This window comes from Pteropus medius, unplaced genomic scaffold (assembly GCF_902729225.1).
Source record: "Pteropus medius unplaced genomic scaffold, Ma_sr-lr_union100, whole genome shotgun sequence".
In the NCBI taxonomy this organism is placed as follows: domain Eukaryota; kingdom Metazoa; phylum Chordata; class Mammalia; order Chiroptera; family Pteropodidae; genus Pteropus; species Pteropus medius.
Genome location: NW_024351730.1, coordinates 10,912,123 through 10,938,403, shown reverse-complemented (window position 1 = coordinate 10,938,403; position 26,281 = coordinate 10,912,123). Strand labels below are relative to the sequence as shown.

Here is a 26,281-nt window from a genome sequence, read left to right as displayed (position 1 = left end):
TGACCCTATGATCCAGCAATTTGCACTCCTAGGTATTTACCTAAATAGGTTGAAAACATGTATCTACACAAAAACCTGCATACGAATATTTATAGCAGCTTTATCCATAACTGCCAAAACCTGGAAGCAACCAACATGTCCTTCGATTGATGAATGGATAAATAAACTGTGGTATAAACAAACAATGGAATATTATGCAGCGTTCAAAAGAAATAAGCTATTAAGCCAAGAAAAGCCATGGAGGAACCTTAAATGCCTATTGCTAAGTGAAAGAAACCAGTTAGAAAAGGTTACACACTGTACAATTCCAACTGTATGACATTCTGAAAAAGGCAAAACAATACAGTAAAAATATCAGTGGTTGCCAGGGGTTTGGAGAACAGGGGAGAGAAGGAAAGAAATGATAGGTAGCACAGGTAATTTTTATAGCAATGAAACTATTCTATACAAGACTGTAAGGTAGACAGATGACATTATACATTTGTCAAAACTCATAGAACTGTACAATTTAAAAAGTGAGCCTATGAATTAAAGGCTGGGAACTGCCAACAGGCCTTTCACTCTATGTATTCTCACCTTTTCACACTATATACTCTTTCCCTTCCTCACTGTATGTCCATGTAAAAGTAAATGGGAACTAAAGAATGACACATAACTGAAAACAACAATTCAGGTTTTACTTAGGAAACAAAGAAGAAAAAGAGGATTCCTGTAGCCAAAGGGAGAAGGACAATGGGTCTAGCCTGGTAGAGATTCAGAGAACGGGTATCTTCTAAGCAGAAGTGTTGAGACAGCAATGCCAGATGTTAGAAGAAATAATCTTGAGGATAGATATCAGAGTTTCAAAGGAGTGTGAAGTAACACTGTGAGATGGAGGTTCTCAAACCTGTCTGCCTATAACAATCATCTTGAGAGTTTTTAACAGTCCCAAAGCTCAAGTTGCACCCCAACCAAGTAAGACAAGATTTCCGGAGATGAGACCCAAGCATTAGTCAATTTTAAAGGTCTCCAGGTGATTTCAATGTGCAGACAAATTTGAGGACCAATGACCTAGGGTTTGGCTTCCATGTGTTGACTCAACTGAGGTGACAATATTGGTTCAGTGGATCCAGTTGAGCAGAGAAGTGGATACACCTAGGATAAAGGGTTAGTGGGCAGGTAAGGTTAATACTTACCTATTTAAGTAATACATCATCACAAACAAATCTATATAATATTGCCTTACCTATCTGGTGTTCCCCATTGTTTTTTAGGCCTAGAAAGATCTTGGATTCTCTTCCTAGAAAAAGAACTAACAAATACCAGCTGATTAATTCAGAGTACTCTTAACATATATGGTTACATCAGATGACTCCTACTCAAACAAATCCCATCTGAGGGGAGAGAGGAAAAATGCTCTATTTGATGTGATTTGAATAGAGCTGAAAAACTCAAAGTATTCAAAAATATTGTGGGTCAAAAATTCTCACTCCTCAAATCATTAATAATGTAGAACCTATTGAAACAAAGACAATAAATGTGCAATAAAACCAAGAGTATATTGTCTCCAGAAAACTCCAGGTAAAATGCACACTTATTAATGGGAAAACCCCTCAATTCTCATATTAAGGTAATTTGTAAATGGGTTGATTATATTCTGAAGAGATTGTATAGATTAATTTCAGACAGAATGTCTGGCTTTGGGAAAACTATGATACAGCAAGATATAATTTCAGTACCGATCACTCCCCTTTCTGCTTCCTTGGACCTTTCTTGATTGTTCTGAATCCACTTCTAAAAGAGACAGTTTATGTTCCCCAAACCATCCATGTATTCCTCTACATTTCCCAGCTTCTCTTGTAGTTATTTGGAGCCATGTGCCTACTTATGTCTAACTTCAGCAGAAGTGTTGGGTATCATTTCCAGGGCAATGCACTTAAGAGCTAATGTTCCTCCTCCACTTCTCTTTTGCCCTGTTGCAGTGACCCTGGAAGCCACATATTCTAGATGGCATAGCTACAGGATAGAAGAGGGCCAGCCAACTAACACTGGACTGTGACATGAGGGAGAAATAGGTTTTTATTGAGGCAAGTCATTGAGAGTTGTGTAGCTTGTTTGTTACTGCAGTGTTGCCTATCCTATGCAGATTAACACACCACCTACATTACTGTAATTCATATAATTATATGCTTGCTTGGAGTTCAAAGGTCCCAATAAATAACAACCTTTTTTTTGCCTACTACAATTAGGAACTAACTGAAAAAAAAAACTAGCACAGGAGTCAGACAAATAGAATAAGACAAATAGAATAAAAATGCTTTATTATTGATAAAACTATGTTGAAGAGAGTAGTGTGGATCCCTGACATCTCTGAACTGAACTCGACCCCCAGAGCTGCAAACCTCCCCCCACCCCATAGGGGTTAAGTTTGCTATGTGACAGAAAGCAGATCACTAAGATCATTCACTGTAGATAGACAGGTCTCAAAGAGAGAGGACCCAGAAGGAGCCAGTTCTCTCTCCAAACTCCATCAAACAGCTGTTGCTCTTACCCACCCCGGGGAATCTAATTAAGGGATAAGGCAGGAGGCTAGGAGAATTACTCAAAGGAAGTGCTTCTATGTACAAAAAAGGGAGGTGAGTGGGAAAGAATTCTCTCTCACACTTACCTGAGCTCTTTAATAGTGTCTAAACTCACTATGTTAGAATAAGCCCCTGGTGTCAGGTTGGATTCAGACCTGACACGGCACATGCAAACTCTTACGTGAAGATGCGGCCTTCCTAGTTAAATGGCTATTGATGCATCATGAAGCTCCTTTCAGAAAGTGAGAGGAGGCAAGTTTGAATTAATAGGAATCCCCAAGATTGCACATTCACAAAACTAGGTTATCCACCCTGAAGATCAAGCTAAAATTCTTCAATCACATTATCTATTTTCATATTCCTCTCTGTTTATTTCACTTGCATTGTCCCTCAGCCTTTAGTAATGACTTATTTGCCCCTTAACACCTTGCCTTAGCTGTGCTAGGGGAGTAATGCAAGTAAGGATTTTGCACGCATGCAACCAGGCAACAGTATTAACAGTGGAGCAGTTCCCCTGAGGCCAGTGTGGTGGTGGCAGCAATCAATCTGGGGACATAAAACACTTGATCCAACAATTATTTTCATCTAAGAGATTACTATTCCAATACTAATATTGGAGTTTCTGGGGTTTATTATTTTAAAATGGAGTGTCATTTTCTTATCCCTGGGAAGGTTACTTAATTCTCTGAGTTTTAGTTCATTTGTTCACCAAATATTCATTGAGTACTTACTATGTACCAAGTGTTCTAGGGCTGAGAGTACACTGGTGAATAAAACAGATAAAAACCCTTGCCTTTATGTCAGGACAGAAAGACAATAAATGAAATCATATGGTTTTTATCTTTCTCTGAGTTATTTTACTAAGCATAATACCCTCTAGGTCCATCCATTTTGTTGCAGATGTCAAGATTTCATTTTTTTTTAAAGAATTATTTTTATGTCTGAGTAATGTTCCATTGTATACATGTATCACTTCTTTATCCATTCATCTATTGATGGACACTTAGGTTACTTCCATATCTTGGGTATTGTAAATAGTATTGCAGTGAATATGTAGATACCTGTGTCTTTTTGAATACCATATGATTTCACTTATACGTGGAATCTAAAAAACAAAACAAATGAACAAACAAAACAGAAACATTTTGATGGTTTCCAAAAGGGACGGGGTTTGGGAGGATGTGTGAAGTGGGGAAGGGATTAAGAGGTACAACCTGGTAGTTACAAAATAGTCATGGAAATGTATAACATAAGATATATAGTCAATAATGTTGTAATAACTATGTATGGTGTCAGGTACTAGATTTATTGGGATGATCACATCATAAGTTATATAAATGTCTAATCACCATATTGTACAATTGAAACTAATATAATATTGTATGTCGACTATAACTGAAAAATAAAAAATTATTTAAAATAAGAAAGATAATAAACTAAATAAATGAAGTAAATACAAAGTTTATTAGATGGCAATAAGAGCTATAAAGAAAAATAAAGCAAGTAAGGAGGTTAAGGAGCATGTGGTGGGGAGAGGTTGAAATTTTAAGTAGCATGGTCAAAAAAGGCATTACTGATCAGTTTATATTTGAACAACGACTAGGTATACAAAATTTCCAGGGAAAGATTATCCCATTCCAACAGTAATAGCAAGTGTAAAAGTCCTCGGGGAGAAGCATGCCTATATGTTTGAAAAATAACAGGAGGTCAGTGTGGTTAACTTCATCTATAAAGGAAAATAATTATCCAGTTATAAGAATTGTGTACCTAGCACATTCTAACCCATGGAGTGGGTACTCAACAATGTTAGTTCTTTTTCCTTTCTCACCTGCAGCACCTGATATAATAGCTTGTATGCAGTAAATGCTCACTAAATGCCAACTGAGTTTAATTATATTTGTTTAAAATATAAACTTAATTTAAGTGTCTTATATGGGAAAATAATGGAACTATCAGTAAACCAGATGAGGTGATACATTTAATATTGTTTAAATTGTTTTAGTGCTGGAGGAGGTTGCTAAATAAAATACAAGTTTAAAGTAGTAAGGAAAATAAGATCACTGGAGAGGAAAAAAATTGGCGTATATGATAGAGGCTTTGTTCATTCCTCTAGCAACCAAGTCAAAGTTGTGACGGAAACAAGGAGCAGCAGCAAGGAAAAACCGCCTGTGATCTAGATGAACAAGCCATACAACTAGAGAGAAGTCCAGGAAATCACCCTGTGACAGCAGAAGGTAGGACAAGGCAGGGACGCAAGGCTGCCGGGTCTCCAGAGGCTGCGTGAGACATAGGCTGCGGCAGCGGCAGATGCTTCTTAAAAGGGTCATGTCCGCAAACAGATTTTCATAGTGAAGGACCTGCTCACTTTGAGCACCAGTGCCCATTCGGCTGCGCACAGGATGCATCGGGGATTTACAGGGAGACATTGTCAGAGTGAGGGTCAAGGCTCTGTACAGGAGTGCCGGCAGTATCCATTGTTTTCTGTTGAGCCCTCCTCCTTCCCAGTGCAGAGACACAGAGCTGCCATAGTCATGACGTCATCAAACTGGATAACAGAGGTCGCTCCACCCAGAGGATTCCCTGAAACCCCGCCTCCCCCAACTCATAGTCCCACCCAGGCCACATCCAGGTGTGTCCTCAGTGAGTCAGTGCTCCTTGCTGAGCAGCACCTAGACTCACCCTGGAGGCAGCTAGCCTCCATTTCTGGTGTAGCCTTTTGAGGCAACTATAAGCACAGCATCTTTGGATTGCTTGCTGAATCTTAACAGGTGGCCTCAGAGGGGCAGAGGCTGAGGCTAAGTTTGGCCCGCAGCAGAACCCCTCTGTGCCACTGAACACCTACTTCACAAATCCACACTAATAAGACCAGGAGACTTAGGAGCTTTACTTAGTACATAGAAACAGACATGAAAAGGCATCCAAAATGGAAAGACAAAGAAGCAGAAACCATATGAAAGAACAGAACAGAGATCCAGAAATAATGAAGTCAAGCAATCTAACAGATGTAGAGTTCAAAACAGTGGTAATAAAGATGTTCAATGAACTTTTGGGAAGTGTAGAGAACTTCAACAAAGAGATAAAAAACATAAAAATGGAAATTATAAAAGGGAACCAGTCTGAAATGAAAAACACATTTTCTGAGATGAGAAGTATATTAAATGGAATAAACAAAGAAATAAACAAAGTGAATAAAGAAAAGGATCAAATGACCTATCTAGAGGACGGGAAAGCCAAAGACATTCAATCAGAATGGCAAGAGATGAGATGCCAAGACTATAAAAATAATTTAAGGAGCATATAGGACACTATTAAAAGTCAAAATATCCATCTGATTGGCGTACCTGAAGGAAAACAAGATGTCGAACAGCTATTTGAAGAAATAATGATGGAAAACTTCCCTAATTTGGTGAAGGAAATAGACATACAACCCCAGGAAGCTCAGAGAATCCAAAAAACCAGGGATCCAAAGAGATCCACACCAAGACACATCATAATTAAAATGCCAAAGGTTAAATACAAGGAGAGAATCTTAAAAAGCAGCAAGAGAAAAGCAGATAGTTACCTACAAGGGAGTACCTATAAAACTGGCAGCTGATTTCTGAAAAGAAACTATGAGGGACAGAAGAGCTTAGCAAAAAATATTTGATGTGATAAAGGCCCAGGATCTACAACCAAGAATACTTTATCCAGGAAAGCTATCATTTAGAGTTGAAGGACAGATAATGAGCTTTCCAGACAAAAATAAGCTAAAGGAATTTATAACCACCAAGCCAGTATTACAGGAAATGTTGGAGGGACTCCTTAAGAAGAAAAAACATGTATCAAAAACAAGAATAAAGAATGGTAACAACTACATTCGTATCAATAAGTACCCAAATAGAAAAGAATTAAGTGCTCCAACTAAAAGGTAGAGTGTATGAATGGTTAAGAAAACAAGACCTCTACATACTGCCTACAAGAGACTCTCTTCAGGTTAAAAGACACACAGAGACTAAAAGGGAGGGGATGGAAAAAGATATTGCTTTGATGGACCTAGAAGCTATTTAAGTCAGACGGAGAAAGATAAACACTATATGATTTCACTTATATAGACTCTAATGAATAAAAAGAACAAACTAATCAAAACAGACTCACAAATATAGTGGACAATTGGTGACAGACAGAAGGAAGGAGGAGTTTGGGAACTGGGAGAATGGGGTGAAGGGTTAAAGAAGTACCAATTAGTAGCTGATGGATGGTCACGGAGATGGGGAGCACAGCAAAGGGAATGAAGTTAGCATTAATATGTTGGCTAGGTGGAGGGACAGGGGAGGGAGGGAGCAATTGGGAGGATAGTTTTATGAACTATATAGCTGTCTAACCAATGTACTGTATACCTGAAACTAATTTAAATAAATAAACTAGTAAATATGATAATCACCTCCACTTCCGTTTTCCCCCACATACTCTGATTCTTCTAACTCCCTTCTTTTCACTTGCAAGTAAACTATCTGCATTTTGTCCCTCAGGACTCTGCTGCTTAATTCAAGAGTTCCCAGCCTGGAGTCCCCAAATCTTTAAAGGATCTATGAAGATAATAATGGGAGTCCACAACCTTTAGAACATTTCAAAAAGTCAAATGAAATTCTACACCACCCACAGTAAGGCTGTAGAGGCTCCTCAAAATACCAAATTTGTTTCTGAAGTATATATTTCTATATATTCCTTCATGCTAACAGGAGACTCTGATTAGTAATCATATATGTCCTTAATTTTAAAACAAATTAACAAATGTGGTTGTTTTATGAACAACAACCAAAGAAAATCTTTCAAGACCTGAGATCGTGGTAGTGAGTAGAGATAACCAAAAGATTCTTTGGTGGTGAAATGTTTGGGATCTGCTACGTAACTGACAGGATGAACCCCCTGAGCTGTGCCTCTTAATATTTAGAAACATTAAAGATACTGTCCATTGCCAGAAAAAAAGAACCAAAACTACAACCTTATTCAATAGAAGAATGGCTTCACCATGCGGGTACTGCATGAACTCTGCTGAGATAGCCTGAGCCAAGTTCCCAGGGAAGAAAGAAAGCCATAGTTGCAGACAAAACATCTTATTATATATTAATCTTTTCAAGTAAGTTAGTCTGTGGCTTCCATCATCGCCTCCAAGCCAAGATTTTTCTTGTGACCTTTACTTCAACAGCTAAAAATGTTTTGTTTTGTTTTTGTAATATATGGTTTTATACAAGACCATTGAAAGTTTCCTTGTTTATTCCTATAGATACTTAAAGTGGGTTGCTATTTCAGTTAGAAGTAATCTTATTAACATTTGCTAATTCTGTAGGAAAATCTAACACCTTTCCCTTTTGTTCATCTATTGTGCATTATGACACCACAGCTACATCTCCAACCTACATCTGTGCATCTTAACACAGGTTTCCCTTTTTTCTTGGATATTTCATTATCTCACAATGTCTAGTCATGAGCCTATGCCTAAACAAAAGAAGGTGGTTGAAGGATATTAACTCTTGAAGGCAGATTTTTAAAAAAGAGGATTACATTGCCGTTTCTGTTTTCACTGATAATTATTCTCCTATAGTTTGCCAACGGCTACAAAAGTTTTTGAAATCTTTATCTTGGATATGAGCAATAAATATATGTTTATATAATGACAATCATGGAAATGATTTCATGTCTGAATTGATAGGGTAATTAAAACAATTCTCTCTTTTAGTCAGATACTCTTTTACATTTAACTATTTTGCTTATATTCACAATTTTTTTTAATAATCAGGCACAGCACATTTATTTAAAAAGAATTTTTAAAGTATGGGGACAGAATAGATAATGGAGATAGCACAATTTCCTCATAGACTCAAGCCAAATTAACAATCAAAAGCCAGAAATAGTACAACTACAATGATAACAAATTAAAAACAAAAAAACAAAAAACACCCTCCTCGCAGTCTTTTTCTAAGTATAAACTATTTCACTGTCTATTTAGCCATAGGTGAGTTTGCTCACTCAAGATGCATTTATTTGAAGTTATGTGGTATTTAAAATGGACACTCAAGGTAATATTCAGTAAATTTAAGTTCTACCAGCTCTTCTACTCACTGGCATGCAACTTTGAAAAAATGACAATTTCTCTGAATTTTATTTTTTCTCAGTAAAATCCAATTGATTATATCTACACTACCGACTTCTCGGGATTCTTGTGAGAAAAAAAAAATTTTTTAACTGCAGAGAATTACATAAAAATAAAATAGCAGAATTTAGTGCTTGAAAGAAATGAGAAAAAACTAGAAACCGTAATACATAGAAAATGCAAAATAAGTTTAAATAATAAGAATAAATATAAATGTTAAATAGTAATAATAAATATGAATGGTTTTAACGTACTTATTAAAAGAGTGGATAAAAATAAAATCTGATATTGTTTATTTTTCATCTATGCGAACCAATGATATAAACCCTTGGTATCTCTCTTTAATGATTCTATTCTGTAACCTCTTTTAACTGTATCTTAGCCAAACCAAGAGTAAGCATCTATTTTCAGAAGGCATTATTTTGTATATTGGATGTACACACACACACACACACGCACACGCACACTTTTTTTTTTTATAGAGGGTATTGTCTTGAAATTTCATTAGCTATTGTACTTGAATTAGAGGCAAGGGGGGTTGGGATACATTGACCCTGAGCTTCACAAAATCTATGACCTGAGATTGTCAAGCAGAATCTCAAGTCCTTTAAAGGTTCAGACCTAGTATGCAACACCTAGGCAAACAAGTAAAACACTGAATAAATATAAGGAGAGTTCTTCTACATCTCCACCTTCTCCCCCTTCTCATTTCTTAATCACTTTCTCTCTCTTTTTTCCTTTTTGCACAGGAATTGCCATTAGAAAAGGAACTTATGGCAAAGGGAAAGCACAGGCATCTTCTCAAAATCCTCAAGATAAGCTTTCACTTCAAATGCCCCAGATTGCATCTGCCCCATCCAGCTAGGTTGGCCCACCAGTTAAAGTCTTGAAAAATAGTACTACAGCTATAGTCTTACCATTTCCTTAAAAACACACAAGGACCAGGATCTGCAAAAAGAAAGTCAAAGCAAAAATTAGATTTAATCAGATTCAAAGTTACGATAAAGGTAGCATCACAAATCAATGGAGAAAGGAGTTAGGAAAAATAATTACTTAGGGGAATGGCAAAATTAAATCAAATATGTCACACCTCATACTAAAATAAACCACACAGGTAAATTGAGCAGATAAATAAAAAATTTAAAAAAAAACTGAATTAGAGCAAAAATAAAAGAATACCTACTTAATCACTGAATTTCAATATCTTTAATAAGAGTTAAAGATATAGAGGAAAATATAAATGGATTAAAGTATTTAAAACTTAAGATTTCTATGTGTCAAAAAGTAAAACTTGAAGAGAACATAAAAATTTGTAAAAATATTTGAAAACAAATATGATAAAGGTTTAATAATCTTAATATTTGAAAAGTATAAAAATATAAATAAAAACACTAAGGTGTCAAAAGTTAAATGGACAAAGGATAGTAACTGAATTCATATTTGAAGACATATAAAAGGCTAATAATTATAAGAAAAAATTCAAACTTGCCTGTAATCAAAACAAGGCAAATAAAAATTAGATATTTTGTAAATATCAAATTAGCAAAAATGTTTTGCAAAAGATGATGCTGGAAGGGTAAGAAGTACTCTTGTATACTGTGGGTAGAAATTTAAATTAGTACACTTTATGAAAAATAATTTGGCAGCAATGCTTATATTCCTTAATCTAATTCTACTTCTAAAAATGTACCCTAAAGAAATAATTCCAAGTGTCAGCAAAGATTTATGCATAAAAATGTTCATCTTTAACAGTAGAAAACTGGATACATCTGAAATGTCTCAAACAGAAGTGATTAAGAAATTAAAATTTATGTTTGGAAGTTTTTTGTTTTTCGTTTTTTAATGTAGGAACATGTAGATCATACAGGCCAACTTATCCTCATAATGACAGATTGTTCCAGATTGTTCCTTTTGGGAGTTTTGAAGCACATTTGAGTTTTGAAATAACATTTTCTACCCTCTGGAGTGTTTTGGTAAAGGAAAGTGGGTGTCCTCTGGCATCAAACAGACATGGCTCAAAGCCCAGTTTTGTTACTCAGCTGCACAATCTTGTGCGAATTATTTAACTTCTCTGAGACTCAGTTTCCCCTTCTCAGACAGGAAGATAATAGATTTTCTAAAGATTAGTGATATATATGTAAAGCACCTTGCATATAGTAGATACAGGTAGTATATGAATGGTCGTTAGTTAGAATTTTTAGTTACAACTTCAGTGTATCAATGGCTTCAGTAGAGAACTGCAAGCAACACATCAATCAAGTACCGATTGGGCTTCTACTATGTGCAACGTGGTGCCAGTTCTGAGAGAACAAAAATGAGTAAGAGGTGGTTTCTCTTCTCAAGGAATTTACAACCTGGTGGGAGATAGGCTATAAACTTAAAAAAAAAAAATGGAATTTTTGAATTCAGATATTTTCTATTACTGTACTTTTTAAGGCTAAACTGACTCAAGCCTAAGGAAAAGGGGAGAGAAGCATAAGAAAACGCCCCTTGTGCCTAGTCATGTTGTGACCCATGAGACACACAGCCCTTGTTCTGTAGACTTTTCATGTATTATTATACCAAGAGTGGTTTCCAGCTTTATTGGTCAGAGAGCCACTATAATACCGAATTAATCCTTTTGGAGAAAACTTCTCCAAATATTGATAACATGAATGAATAACACTCTTTTCTATTGCCCTTTCATGCTATAGGTAGAGCTTTCGCCATTTATTTTAGAAACACATTTTTTATGTTATTTCAGCAATGGGTAGGATGGCATTGCTCCCAGGTGGCCATTATTAGCTAATGTCCCAAGTGTTGTTAATTAACGATGCTCTTCAAACTTGTCTGCACATTAGAATCACCTGGGGATCTTTTAAAAATTGCAGGTCCCAGGCCAAACCCCAGACCAATCAAAACACAATCTCTGGGGGTGGGACACGAGCACTAATTTTTTTTTTTTTTTTTTTTTTGAAACAGACAGGTTTGGAGTCTAGCAGGTTATCATTTCATGGGTTAAGACCACTGGCTCTGGAATCAGACTGCCTGGAACCAACTCCTGGCTCTAACCTCTGATCTTGGGCAAGTTTATTTACGCTATCTGTACCTTAGTTTTCTCATGTTCTTACCTCAAAAGGTTGTTGTGTGAACGTTAAATAAGATGATACATGTAAAGCACACTGTATAGTGCTCAAAACATAGTACATACATATACAACAAATTGTAGCTATTATTAATTCTAAACATTAAGAATTAAGATTCTACTTAAACTTGGTGAATAAAAAACATTTGTTTAAGTAATTGTTAAAGAAGCATCTACTATTAAGGGTTCCAACTATGAAAATTCGTGAAATGAGAACTTAACTGTCAACATGTACTCACATGTATTTTCATTATTTATGCACTTATACCCTCCCCTCACTTCTAAAAAAGATTTAAGTTTGCTTACATAAACACATACACTACAATAGAATGTTATCTGTTTTAACATAAAAAAATCAAGGACAGAGTAGAAAAAATAGTGGCAGGAGAAGGAAAGAAAAATAAAATGAAACAAAGAAAGAATACATAATAAAGCCCAGTACAGTTGTATCTGAGCATTCTATTATTGAAAGCAAAACCACCAACTTTTCCTAATATTCAAATCTGAAAGAAATTTCTCTTGTGAAGTCACATTAGTATTATACAGGCATAAAATAAATTATAAGACTTGATAATAGGTGAAGAGAATCCTATTTTCTTTTTTCCTTCTTCAAACTTTACTCTTGATATATGTGTTTCATAAAACCAAGTTAAATTAAGAAAAATAAGTTTCCAGTAAAGTACCATACATGACTGAATACAAGGCACAATTTTTCCCAAAAATTATTTCTCAGAAAAGAGTTTACCTTATATGCAAGTTCTTTTAGGAATCAATCTCGTGAGGTACTTTCTCAATTACTTGATTTTCCCAACAAAGAAACAGTCAAGGAAAACATATTAGCCTGAAACAACTTCAATAAATGCTAGAATGGAATAATTATAGAGCTCTCCCTACAAAAATTAGTATGTAAAAAGAAAGGAGAGGTGAAGAAATTTTTAATGGGTTTAGTAATTATTCTTGGGAACCTCAACAAACATTTTTCCGTAGAGGACTTACAAATGGCCTACAAATATATGAAAAGATGTTCAACATTGCTAGCTATTAGGGAAATGCAAATCAAAATCACAATGAGATACCATCTCACACCCGGTAGAATGGCTACAATCAACAGGACAAGTAATAACAAATGTTGGAGAGGATGTGGAGAAAAAAAAGGAACCCTCATACACTGCTGGTGGGACTGCAAATTGGTACAGCCACTATAGAAAACAGTATGGAGGTTCCTCAAAAAACCAAGAATTGATCTATCATATGATCCAGCAATCCCTCTATGGCTATTTACCCCAAAGACTTGAAAACCCATATCTGAAAAGATATCTGCACACCGATGCTCATAGCAGGATTCACGGTGTCCAGGATATGGAAGCAACCAAAGTGCCCTACGATAGATGCTTGGCTAAAGAAGCTGTGGTACATATTTACAATGGAATATTACTCAGCCATAAGAACAGATAAAATACTGCCATTTGCGACAACCAGGATAGACCTCGAGATAATCATGCTAAGCAAAATAAGCCAGACAGAAAAAGTTGAAAATCACGTGATATCACTCATATGTGGGATTTAAACCTAAAAGCAACAAACGAGCAGGACAAACAAACAGAGACTCATGGACATGGACTATAGACTAGTGGTTACCAGAGGACTATAGAGTAGTGGTTACTAGTGGGGTGAGGAGGAAGAGGGAGGTAAACAGGATAAAGGGGGTCAAATAGGGGGATAGGGGGAGGGTGAAGTGGGTAAAGGGGACCAAATATATGGTAGCTGAAGGAAACTGGACTTTGGGTGGCGAACACACAATAGAATATACAAATGTCAAATGATAAGGTACACCTGAAATTTATATGATTGTATCAACCACTGTTACCCCAGTAAACTTAATAAAAAAAAAAGCAAAATAGAAACACAAAAAAATATAGTGATTGTATTATGAAGATAAAAGTACATCTACAGCATGATTTTTTTTTTAAAGCACTTACTTTTACATTACATGAATGAGTTCTGATCACTTGTAACATAATTTCCAGTGACAGCATCAAACCTAGGTTCGAAAGGGGCCCTATATTACCCCTAATAAAATAATGGAATCTAGGCAGTGAATGAGACTGGCTGCTAAAACTATTCAATGAAAGGTGAATGGGGAACTTTATAATAGAGGGATCAAACTGACCTCACCTGAACCCACTCACTAATTTTAGGACCACCGTAGAGAGCTAGGCACCATGTGCCTCAAATTGTGATGTAAGAGGAAGTATATAGCATCACCCATAAAAAAATTCTTACACAAAACAATTTACTCTGAATCTAAGCAAGCCTCTTAATCTACGTTGTTTGCAAAAAGTAGGGATCTCAAAGAACAAGTTAAGGACATCACAAAAAACAAATCAAATTCAGAATATGGAATCTTTCACTCAATTTTTCTAACAAATAAATGGTGTTTTAAAAAAGGGTTGTGATGAAGAATAGCAGAAGACACATAAATCCAAAATGCAACATGTGGCCCTTGTTCGAGGCCTCTTTGAACTAACCAACTGTAAAAAATATATTTTTGAGATGATTAGGGAAGCTTAAATATTTAGTGGGTCAACAGCAAGAAGCTCTAAAAGATTTTGAGTAAAATGATTAACAGTATCTCCTGCTAAGAGATAATCAGAACATATGGTTCTATCATGCCCTTTAAATGCTTGTATTTTATTCTATAGTACATAAATGCTCATGTTGCCTTCTCTGGCTAACAAAGGAGATAATCTGGCCTATGCTCCAAGCCATGTGATGGAGAAGGCTGCCATCTACTGGGAGAAAGCACTATTGAAAAGCTGTTCGTCCTCGAAGGTGATAAGGGAGTCTCATTGCACGTAGAAGTAAAGCATTTTGTAACATGATATGAATATCAAAGTATAACTATTCTCCATCTTGCCCTCTACCCTGCCTCCTAAGGAGTCCATGTTGGAGCTGCTCAGCCTCTAGTCTTTGATTATACAAAATGGGGTACCGATGACTTACAAGGAAATGGCAGGGAGCACCTCTCAGAACAGATGTAGGGGGCATTGTTTTAGGTGTACCATTGTTTTGAAGACAAGTCTTAAAGCAGTCCAGTTTTATATTGGGTATGACTATGTAAGCTAACATTAGGATGTTCTTTGATATGATATATTAAGCTATATGATCCAATCCTATTTATTCTTCCTTATTCCTCTCGTAGGCACAGCTCCCTAGCACTGGGGCGAGGGGTGGGGAGGTGGTCATGTGGACAAGAGATGGGAGAGCATGGGGAAGGGTTTTGTTTGCTGGTGAGAACGCAGAGGCAGAAAGAGGGCAAGCCTTTCCATGTGATTAAACGACAACAAAAAACAAACAAACAAACAAACAAAAACAGACTTCTATGCAAACTAAAGCTCAAAAATATCACATTTAAAGCTAACTATTATTAGGCTGTCCCTCCTCTCACACCCTAAAGTCTGCACTTTTGTGACTTTTTTTATAATTTCAAATCTATTTTTCATGTTCATTTTCACCCAATTTCATCTGTATGAAAATGGTGCTGATATCTGAGTGGTCATTAAGAAAGTTGGATTTATAGCTCACACCATATACCAGGATAAATTCCAAAAGGATCAAGGATTTAAATGTCTTTTTAAAAAATATATTATGAAGAAAAACACATGGGTGAATTCCTTCGTAACTTAGAAGTAGAAAAATCTCTAATTATGATTCAATATAGAAACCATAAAAGAAATGATTGATAAATTTTACTATAAAATGTTTTTATGGCAAAACAAAGAAAATAAAGATAAGCAAAAACAGATGACCAACAAACTGAAAAGATATGTCATCATATCTCAAAGGGTTAATCTTCTTGTAAATAGGAAAAAAACCCCTAGCAATTCAAAAGGAAAATTAGGCAAAGGGCATGAACAAATATATATCAAAAAATATGCTTAATATTGCTCATATAATAACAAATGCACATGAAAACTTAATTAACATGTTATAAGTTTTTCACCTATTAGATTTCCAAAAGGCAAAAGTTTGGCCACACACTCCAATGGTGAGGCTATGGAGAAGTGGAAACTTTTATTGCCAGTAGGCATACAAAATTAACTCCAATGGAGGGCAATTTTGCTAAATTGAAGTTACACACATATTTACACTCTAGTAATCCCACTTCTGGAAATTTATTCTACAGAGGTACCGGTACATGTACTAAATTACATGATGTTCAGATTTATCCATTACAGCATTGCTTGTAATAGCAATACCCTGGAAACAAACAAGAGGTATTAAATCAGTAGTGGCACAGTCATGTAATGGAACATGAGGTAGCTGAGGGTTTTTGTTTGTTTTGTTTTGTATTTTACAATTCAATGAGGTTTTTTTTAAATTATAGTTGGCATACAATAATATCTTCATTTCAGTTGTACAGCATAGTGATTAGAGATCTATATAACTCACAAAGTGATCACACTACTAAATCTAGTACCCCTCTTCTCCCTTACATGTTTATTACAACATTATTAACTATTTTCCTTATGCTACACTTCATATCTCCATGTCTATTTTGTAACTAATTATTTGTACTTCTTAATCCCTTGCCATTTTTCTCTATTCCCCTCCCCCCAAACCCTCTCCCATCTGGTAGCCCTCAAAATATTCTCTGTATCTATGAGTTTATTTCCATTTTTGTTGTTGTTATTTTCTTCTTTAGATTCCACATATATGAGAAATCATGTGATAATTGTCTTTCTCTAACTTATTTCATTCAGCACAATACCCCCTAGGTCTATCAAGACAATATTTTTTTCCCATCCCCTTCCTTTTAGCCTGTGTGTCTTTTAATATGAAATGAGTCTCTTCTAAGCAGCATATGTAGAGGTCTTGTTTTCTTATTCATTCAGCCATTCTATCCTTTGGTTGGAACATTTAATTCATTTCCATTTGAGGTACTTGATAAGAATGTAGTTATTACCATTCTTTAAGCCTGTTTTTGATACTTGTTTTTTTCTTCTTAAAGAAGTCCCTCCAACATTTCCCATAATACTGGCTTGGTGTTGATAAATTCCTTTAGCTTATTTTTCTCTGGAATTTCTTTATCTGTCCTTCAACTAAATGATAGCTTTGCTGGATAAAGTATTCTTGGTTATAGATCCTAGGTTTTCATTATGTTGAATATTTTGTGCCAAGCCCTTCTGTCTTGCATAGTTCCTTTTCAGAAATCAGCCGCCAGTCTTATGGGTGCTTCCTTATAAATAACCGCTTTTCTCTTGCTGCCTTTAAGATTCTCTATTTGTATTTCAACTTTGGCATTTGACATTTGTCTTGGCATGGACCTCTTTGGGTTCCTTTTTTGGGGGACTCTCTGAGCTTCTGGGGTTGTATGTTTATTTCCTCCTCTCAGGACTGTGCCACTGGACACCTACTTCACAAATCCACACTAATAAGACCGGGAGTGAATGTCCTCTATGATACTCCAGTCTACTTTACTTTATATGCTGTGTATGCCAATCATCTATTGTTAGGAAAGGTTAGGAAAGTTTTCCATCATTATTTCTTCAAATAGCTCTTCAACTTCTTGTTTTCCTTTAGGTACCCCTATAACATGGATATTTTTTACATTTGTGTCAGATAGGCTCCTTAAATTATTATTATAGTCTTGGCTTCTTTTTTCTTGCCATTCTGTTTGAGTGTCCTTGGTTTCCCCATCCTCTATATTGGTGGTTGGTCCTCTTCTTTATCTACTCTGTTAATTCCCTCTAATATACACTTCATCTCAGATAACATGTTCTTCATTTCTGACTGGTTCCCTTTTATAATTTCCATTCCCATTTTTATGTTTTTTATCTCCTCGTTAAAGTTCTCACTGAGTTCATCTACTCTTCCCATAAGTTCATTCAGTGTCTTTGTAATAATCAGTGTTTTGACCTGTGCATCTGTTAGATTGCTTGACTCCATTATTTGTGGATTTCTGTTCTGTTCTTTCACATGGTTTCTGCTTCTTTGTCTTCCCATTTTGGCTGCCTTTCTGTATCTGTTTCTATGTATTAAGCAAAGCTCCTAAGTCTCCCGGTCTTATTAGTGTGGATTTGTGAAGTAGGTGTCCAGTGGCACAGTCCTGAGAGGAGTTCAGCTGCAGGCCAAGTTTAGCCCCAGCCTCTACCCTTCCAGGGCCACCTGTTAAGATTCAGCAAGCAATCCAAAGATGCTGTGCTTATAGTTGCCTCAAGGGTCCAAGCCAGAAGCCAAGGCCAGCTGTCACCAGTGTGAGTCTTGGAACTGCTCAGCAAGTGGCACAACTCGCCAAGGACACACCTGCATGTGGCTTGGGTGAGGCCGTGAGTTGAGGGAGGTGAAGTTTCAAATGAATCTTCTGGGTGGAGCAACCTCTGTTATCCAGTTTGATGGCGTCTCCACTATGGCGGCACTGAGTCCGCAACTGGGAGGGGGAAAGGTTCAACGGAGGAACAATGGATACCACCAGCACCTCTGTCCAGGAGAGATCCTCACCTCCTGCCCTCACTCCGACAACTCAGTGTCCCCTGGAAGTCCTTGGTGCTCCTCCTCCTTTCCCCCTCCCCACCATGGAGCTGACCCTGCACTGGTGCTCAGAGTGAGCAGGTCTGTCACCGCTAATGTCTGCTCATGAATACGGCCCCTTTAAGAGGCATCTGCAGCTGCTGGTTGCTGCTACTGTAGCCTCTGTCCCACCCAGCCCCTAGGGACCAGGCAGCCTCATGTCTTTACCTCCTCTTACCTTCTACCATTACAGTTTGATTAATTATTTCTCTCCCTAGTTGTAGTGCTTCTATTCATCTAGATCACAGGCAACTTTGCTTACTGTTTGCTCTGTGTTTCTGTTACAACTTTGATTTGGCTGCAAGAGGGATGAACAAAGCCTCTATCACCTATGCTATTTTTCCCCAGAAACCTGTTTTTTTTCTTAAATGAGGAAACTCTGTATGTATTTATATGGAAAGATATCCTGTCAAGTGAAAAAAGTGAAGAAAAGTATAGCAATACTATCCTTTGAGTATAAAAGAGGGAACACACACAATCTTGTACAGTATTTCTTTGTATTTATATATAGACACATAGAAACTAATAAAGTGGTTACCTGTAAAAGGCAAGAGAGGGGACAGGGTAATAAGTGAGACATTTCCTTGTAGTCTTTTAATATTGTTTTGGGTTTTTAATCATGCAAATGTCTTACAAATTACAGAAAGGTTTTAAATTTTTTTTTGAAATTTCACTCAATATGATTTTCCTCCATACTCCCACCCTTGCCTGAGATCTTGTTTCTTTTAAATCACTTCCCTAATCCCTTATAAATCTAGATTAAATACTCCAGGTTCTGTATACTTGATATTAAATATTTTAGGTAAGTAGCTCTAATGAGTACTTTGAGTCCAATTTTTTTTTTTTAGCCTTTATTTTTTTAAAAAGAGGTCAGTAATCCCATTTAACTCAGAAAAATGAAGTGAATGTCCTCTATGATACTCCAGTCTACTTTACTTTATATGCTGTGTATGCCAATCATCTATTGTAGAACACTTCATTTGCTTCCACGTCCTGGCCACTGTGAATAATGTTGCTATGAACATCGGTGTGCAAATATTTTTTTGGATATGGGTTTTCAAGTCTTTGGGGTAAATATCCAGTAGAGGGATGGCTGGATCATATGGTAGATCACTTCTTAGTTTTTTGAGAAACCTCCATACTGTTTTCCATAGCAGCTGTACCAATTTGCAGCCCCACCAGCAGTGAGGGTTCCTTCGTCTTCGCATCCTCTCCAACATTTGTTCTTACTTGTCCTATTGATTATAGGTATTCTACCAGGTGTGAGATGGTATCTCATTGTGGTTTTGATTTGCATTTCCCTAATAGCTAGAGAAATTGAGCATCTTTTCATAAATTTGTAGGCCATTTGTATGTCCTCTAGGGAAAAGTGTCTGGTTCAGGTCCTCTGCCCATTTTTTGACTGGATTGTTTGTTTTTTTGTTGTTATTGAGTTGTATGAGTTCTTTGTATATTTTGGATATTAGGCCCTTATCGGAGGCATTGCTTGAAATATATTTTCCCATTCAGATGATTCTCTCTTTACCTCGTTGATGATTCCTTTGGCTGAGCAGAAGCTTTTTAATTTGATGTAATCCCATTCATTCATTTTTGCTTTTACTTCCCTTGCTTTTGAGGTCAAATTTATAAAATCCTCTTTGAGTTCAAGGTCCTTGAGTTTAGTTCCTATGTTTTCTTCTATGCATTTTATTGTTTCAGGTCTTATATTCAGGTCCTTAATCCATTTTGAGTTAATTTTGGTATGTGGTGATAGACAATACTCTAGTTTTCATTCTTTTGCAGGTGGCTTTCCAGTTTTCCCAACACCATTTATTGAAGAGGCTTTCCTTTCTCCACTGCATGTTTTTGGCTTTTTTGTCAAAAATTATTTACCTATATAAATATGGATTTACTTCTGGACTCTCAATTCTGTTCCACTGGTCAGTGTGTCTGTTTTGCTGCCAATACCATGCCGTTTCAATTACTGTCGCTTTGTAGTATAATTTGAAGTCAGGCAGAGTGATGCCCCCAGCCTCAGGATGGTTTTGGCAATTCAGGGTCTTTTGTGCTTCCATACAAATCTGATGATTTTTTGTTCTATTTCTTTAAAAAATGCTGATGAGATTTTATATAATCTGTATAATGTTTTAGGTAATATGGTCATTTTAACTATGTTGATTCTTCCAATTCAAGAACATGGAATATCTTTCCATTTCTTTGTACCTTCTTCGATTTCTTTTAATAGGGTCTTGTAGTTTTCATTATATAGGTCCTTCACATGTTTTGTTAAATTTATTCCTAGGTATTTTCTTTTTGTTGCAATTGTAAAAGGAATTATTTTTTCCACTTATTTTTCTGATGCTTCATTATTAGAGTATAGGAATGCTATGGATTTTTGAATGTTGATTTTGTATCCAGAGATTTTGCTGTATTTGCTTATTGTTTCTAGTAGTGTTCTTGTGGAGTCTTTAGGGTTTTCTATATAGAGAAGCATGTCATTCGCAAATAGTGACGATTTGACTTCTTCATTTCCTATTTGGATTCCTTTTATATCTTTCTCTTGTCTAATAGCACTTGCCAGGACCCCCAATGTTATATTGAATAACAGCGGCAATAGTGGACAACCTTGCCTTGTTCCTAATCTTAGAGGGAAGGTTTTTAGTTTTTCACCATTAAGTATAATGTTGGCTGAGGGCTTGTCATAGATGGCCTTTATTATGTTAAGGTACTTTCCTTCTATACTGATTTTGTTAAGTATTTTGATCATAAATGGATGCTATATCTTGTCGAAGGTTTTTTTCTGCATCTGTTGATATGATCATATGATTCTTATTTTTTAATTTGTTTATGTGGTATATCACATTAATTGATTTATGTATGTCGAACTATCCCTGTGCCCCTGGGATGAAACCCTCTTGATCATGGGGTATAATCTTTTTAATATGTTGCTGTATTCAGTTCGCTAGTATCTTATTTAGGATTTTTGCTTGAGAGTTCTCATGAGTGTTCATGAGAGATATTGGTCTGTAGTTTTCTTTTTTTCAACAATAATTCTTAAGTCTTGACTTGTTCCAGGCACTGCTTGAGGCACTAAGGATGTAACAGTGAAGACAAAGTTACCGCCCTCTGAGAGCTTAATGTAAACAGTAAAAATAGATATGTAATACAGTCAGACAAGTGCTTTAAAGAAAATAAGCAGGCCCAAGAGTGTTCTTTTTGACAGAGAAATGTAGTACATCTTTATAAGGAGGTGACAAATACTTGAGAGAAGAGTGTCCTGGCAGAGGAAAAAAAAGTAAAATGATTGTGAGGTAAGCACAGAGAGACCCACATGACTGGAGAGCAGTGACAGTGGGACAGATGAAGTTGAGGAGGCAGGCAATGGCCAGATCGTGTGGGGCCTCGTAGGCCTGCTAAATACTTTAGATTACAAACTACATGAGATGAGAACCCCCTATGGAGAGCTGAGAGCAGGAGAGCTGCACATACTTTATGTTCTAAGAAATCCCTGTGACTATATAAATGAGTAAGGGGTGGGGGGTCCACTATTGCAAGTGGACCAAGCAAAAGATGATAGTGGCTTACAAAGATGAGGAAGTTTTAGAGGTTAAGAAATGTCCATCATCATAATATATTTCAAAATTAGGGTTTGCTAATGGTCCGGAGGCAGTGGAGAAAAACAAGCATCAAAAATGACTTCAAGGCTTTCGACCTGAACAGTTCGTTGAATGAATGGTGGATGACATTTGCTGAAATGGGGAACATTGGTGGAAGAACAAGTTTAGGTGCAGAAAAGAGTTCACCTATGGACACATTAAATTTTACATGCTTACTAGATATTTAAATAGGGATGTTAAATAGATGGTTGTAAAACTCTGGAGCTTAAGGGAGAAGTTGAAGCTACAGATAATTTGGGAAGTTACTAGCATAACATTAAAGCCATGGAATTAATGACATCACCCAAGGAAGAAGGAAAGTTCTAAAGAATCTGAGAGAACTGAGCCATCACTCACTCGCTTAGAGGCTGGGGAAAGAAGTGGGATCTAGAAAAGAAAACTGAGTAAGGAACAGTTGACGAGGTAAGATGACAATAAAGGCAGTGGTATCCCAAAAGTCAAGTAAAGAAAGACTTCTGAGAAAGGAGTGAGTCAAATGAGTAAAATGAGGATGAATTAACCACTGAATTTGGCAAGGCAGAGGTCATTGTGACCTCAACAAGAGCAACTTTAGCTAAGTGGAGGAGACGAAAGCTTCAGTGGGTTCTCAAGAGAATGGGAAGAAAGGATATGGAGATATTGTTTTATAGACAACTATTTTGAGGAATTTTTCTCTAAACAGGAACAGAGAAATAGGAGTGGTACCTGGAGGAGTCCATGGGGTTAAGAAAAAGTTTGTTTGTTTGTTTGTTTGTTTAAGATAAAAGTTATTGCTGCAATGCTCCAGAGTAGAATAAAATGATGCAGGAGAGAGAGGACTAATTTTAAGAGCAAAGAGCTTAAAGTTAGATAGGGTGAGATCTAATATACAGATTGAAAGAACAGCCTTTAATAGGAACAAAGACAGTTTGTCCATTATTAAGAGGAGAAAAGGTAAAGTATATAAGAACAGATGCTGGAGTTTGGTAGCTTCCATGTTGGAAAATGAGTTGACTAAGGAAATGCAGTATGATTGCCAAGAAGCACTGAGAGTCCACTTGAAGTTCAAGGTCATGAATTTAAAGCTCAGCATAGTTGTTTTTTTCTTGTCATCATCTGTTTTTCAAGCGCAGACAAGAATTGGATTTAACTAAGGAAGAATGATGGAGAGTCAAGGGAGTTGAGGATATTTGCGAGGGAGTGATTCCATTGGTGGATCATGGACCATAGAGAGTGAAAAGAGACAGGACAGAAGGTAGTGATACATGGTGAATGGGTTGGAGGTCTCGTTGAAGCTGAAGAATTGATGGTGTACAAAGAGGAGTGAGTGAGCTGGAAAGACAGGTCATGGTTAGAGATTAGAGTGCTTGAAATCAAGATTTTAGAAATGTTACAGCAATAGACATTATCAAACGCTAGGGTAGTGGGTGCCTAAAGTGGGGTGAAGGACAAGATCATTCAAAGTGAGGAGGTCGAGAAGTCAAGTGGATCACTCATATGGATAGTGAAATCTGCATGCATGACAATAGGGTTGGTAATGAAAAAGCAGTAAACTGGAGCAATTTCAGTGGTGTGGAGGGGGAAAAAAGCCTAACTAGGTGGGTTGAGAAGGGAATGATAGATGAGAAATTGGAATTATTGTTTATAGACAACCTTTTGACAAGTTCTGCAGTGAAAGAGAACATAAAAATAGTGGTGATGGTGGGAGGAGGGTTCTGAAGAAGCCATAGTGTAAAGGGTTATTTCAAGATGGAAGATTCTATAGTATATGTGTATCCTCATGGAACTAATTTATTAGAAAGAGAAATTGATGCTGTAGAAGAGAGAAGGGATAACTGCGGGAACAAAGCTCTTCAGGAGATGAGTGGAATCCAAAGCACAAGAGGAGAATTTTGCTTTTCATAGAAAGAGACACCACTCTTCCCTGAAATATGAGAAAAGACAGAATCCGTGGATGCAGATAAGGCAATAGATTAGTTGTAAGAAAATAAGGGAGTTCATAACTGAATGCTTCTATTTTCTCAATAAAGTGTGAGGCAAAATCTTCAACTGTTTGGAGATCAAAGGTATGATGATTGAAGAAGGTAAAGAAGGCATTTAGTTATGTTTTCAGAGACTGGGAACTAACTAGGTGAATAAAGTGGGCTTGCCAAGCAGCACCAAGTGACCAACTGAGATTTGTGGTCATAAATCGGAAATAAAAGCAGTCAGTATGACTGTGTGATTTTGCACAGCAGGAGTCAGCTGCTCAGGTGTAGGCAGAAGGTGGGTGGTTGGGTTTAAACAGGGTTAAGCTTTTACCAGGAGAAGTATGGTGGTTAGTCAAAGAGTCAATGGAATGATAGAAGATGTGTATGAGGAAACTGAAATGATAGACCATAGAATCTGGCTGTTAAAGAAGAGTTGAGGAGAACATGAGATAAAAAATGGTCAGCCAAGGGATTGGAAGCCCAATGTAGACAAAAACTGTTTGGGGTGGGTCATCAGTGAGAGGTCAGAGATGAGCTGGTGCGGTCAGAGCAAAAGATATTCATATCTAAGTCCCATCAGCCCTGTTACCCTGTAAACTTGGTGAGGACTGAGCATATAGTAAGCACTTAGTAAATGTACTCTTCAAATGCTTGCTCAATTAATATGTTGTTACTACAACTTTAACAATAGAATAGCATTTCTCGAGTGCCACTCTGTGCCAAATACCAACAAAAAAATTTTCAAGGATTCCTCCCTTTAGTTGTGGAGACAGATAATGATGAAATACAAAATTTTAAGCACTATAATAGAAGTAATGTTTAAAGTGGCAACGCAGAGGAATGCAAGGACTAACTGTAGAGAAGAATTAAGAAGGGCTTCAAAAAGAAATGACAATGGATAATCAAGGTCAGCTAGGAGATCGTCGGTGAAAAGAGGAGAGAGTGAAGAGATTAAGTTTCTCTCATTGCTAGTCTCAATTTCCTATCAGATTCCCTTGAGGTCCAAAGATAGGTGACTGCAAGGCAGCAATTGAATGACACAAGAGTTCTCTTCTTTTAAAACAAAGTGGGCTCTTGCATGCAAACCTTCACATTAAGACCCCCAGTTTTAGGTAGGGAGTGGTTGCTCAGTGCCTCAGAGGGTCCCCATCACCTACCGTTCAGGGTAGACAATGGAATCCGAGGTGGGATTCTGGTCACCAGAGATGGGGAGGTCATCACCTTAGCGCTGGGAAACAGCTCGGCTTCGTGGGGCTTGTGGGGCTTACGGGGAGCATGGTACCCATGGTGCTCACAGGGAGCGAGGAGCTTGCGGGCTGCGTGGGAAGCGTGGAGCTCAGAGATTTCGTAGGACTGATAGGGTTCGTAGAGCACATAAGGCGTGTGGGGTTCAGAGAGTCTGCAAGGCTCATAGTGGTCGTAGGGCTCGGGGATCTCTCGCTGGCCTTGGTCTACTTTCTCCGGCTTCTTGGGCTCCAACGGTTTGTCGCGCACGTTGAAGATCCTGGTTACTAAGGGAGTCAGGAGGGCTTCAGAGCGAGCGGATGTTTCTGTCGTATCATGCCCATCCGACAGCTCGGATGAACCTGAAAACTCTTGGTTCTCCATGAATGCCCAGGAAACTCCGGCTTCGCGGGGCGCCCACCCTGGCTGCCCACCGCCGGGGCGCTGTTGGCCTTCTGCGCGATGGGAGGGGGATGGGGAGCACAACCTTTACCTGCCCCAGACGGCCCTCCCACCCCCACGCGACGGAGCCCCAGCGGGATAAGCCCCGCCCTGGCCCCCCTCTCTTCACAGTCTCCGGTTGCCAAGGCGACGCGATGCGCACCAGGGGCCCACAAGCGCGCCCAGCCCTCAAAGAGGGAAGAGCCAGAGAAGCGTGTCCACAAAGACACGGGGCGCGCTACTAACCAGTGCCAAGGGCTAGTAGTTTCACGCGTTCTCCGTTGCCGAGGCCCTGGGGTAGAACGTACTAGCTTCCAGTCTAGTTACAGCACCATTCAGACAGCAGAGCCAGGTCTGTTAGGTTCCCTGGCACAGGCTCTCCATAGACTATGGTAGCCTAATCATGCTCGAAGCGGATACTGAGATGGACAATATTCTAAGGCCTTCCATCACTGAGACAGCAATAGGAATGAGGGTAGTGGGAGTAGGGCGACGCTTAACATTCGGTCCAAGCTTAACATTCAGAAAAAGTCTCAGTTTTAGATTTTTTTTACTTTATATCCACATGAAGTTCTACACAGTCACAAAGAAACGCGGAAAGGACTAAAAAATATATAGTCGTCTACAACTTGTGTCTCCTTACAGGG

The 26,281-nt window shown here is 37.6% G+C and overlaps 1 protein-coding gene across 1 annotated transcript in view; it reads right to left on the bottom strand.

The window, feature by feature from the left end:
• Positions 1 to 25,577, bottom strand: part of SPMAP2L (sperm microtubule associated protein 2 like) — a 47,066-nt gene extending 21,489 nt beyond the window's left edge. Inside the window, exons 1-3 of the mRNA XM_039845317.1 lie at positions 25,127 to 25,577; positions 9,609 to 9,639; positions 1,226 to 1,279 (exon numbers count right to left, since the gene is read on the bottom strand). Of these exons, the coding sequence (XP_039701251.1) occupies positions 1,226 to 1,279; positions 9,609 to 9,639; positions 25,127 to 25,577 (536 nt within the window). The remainder of the gene's footprint in view (positions 1 to 1,225; positions 1,280 to 9,608; positions 9,640 to 25,126) is intronic.
• Between the last annotated feature and the right edge of the window lie 704 nt (positions 25,578 to 26,281).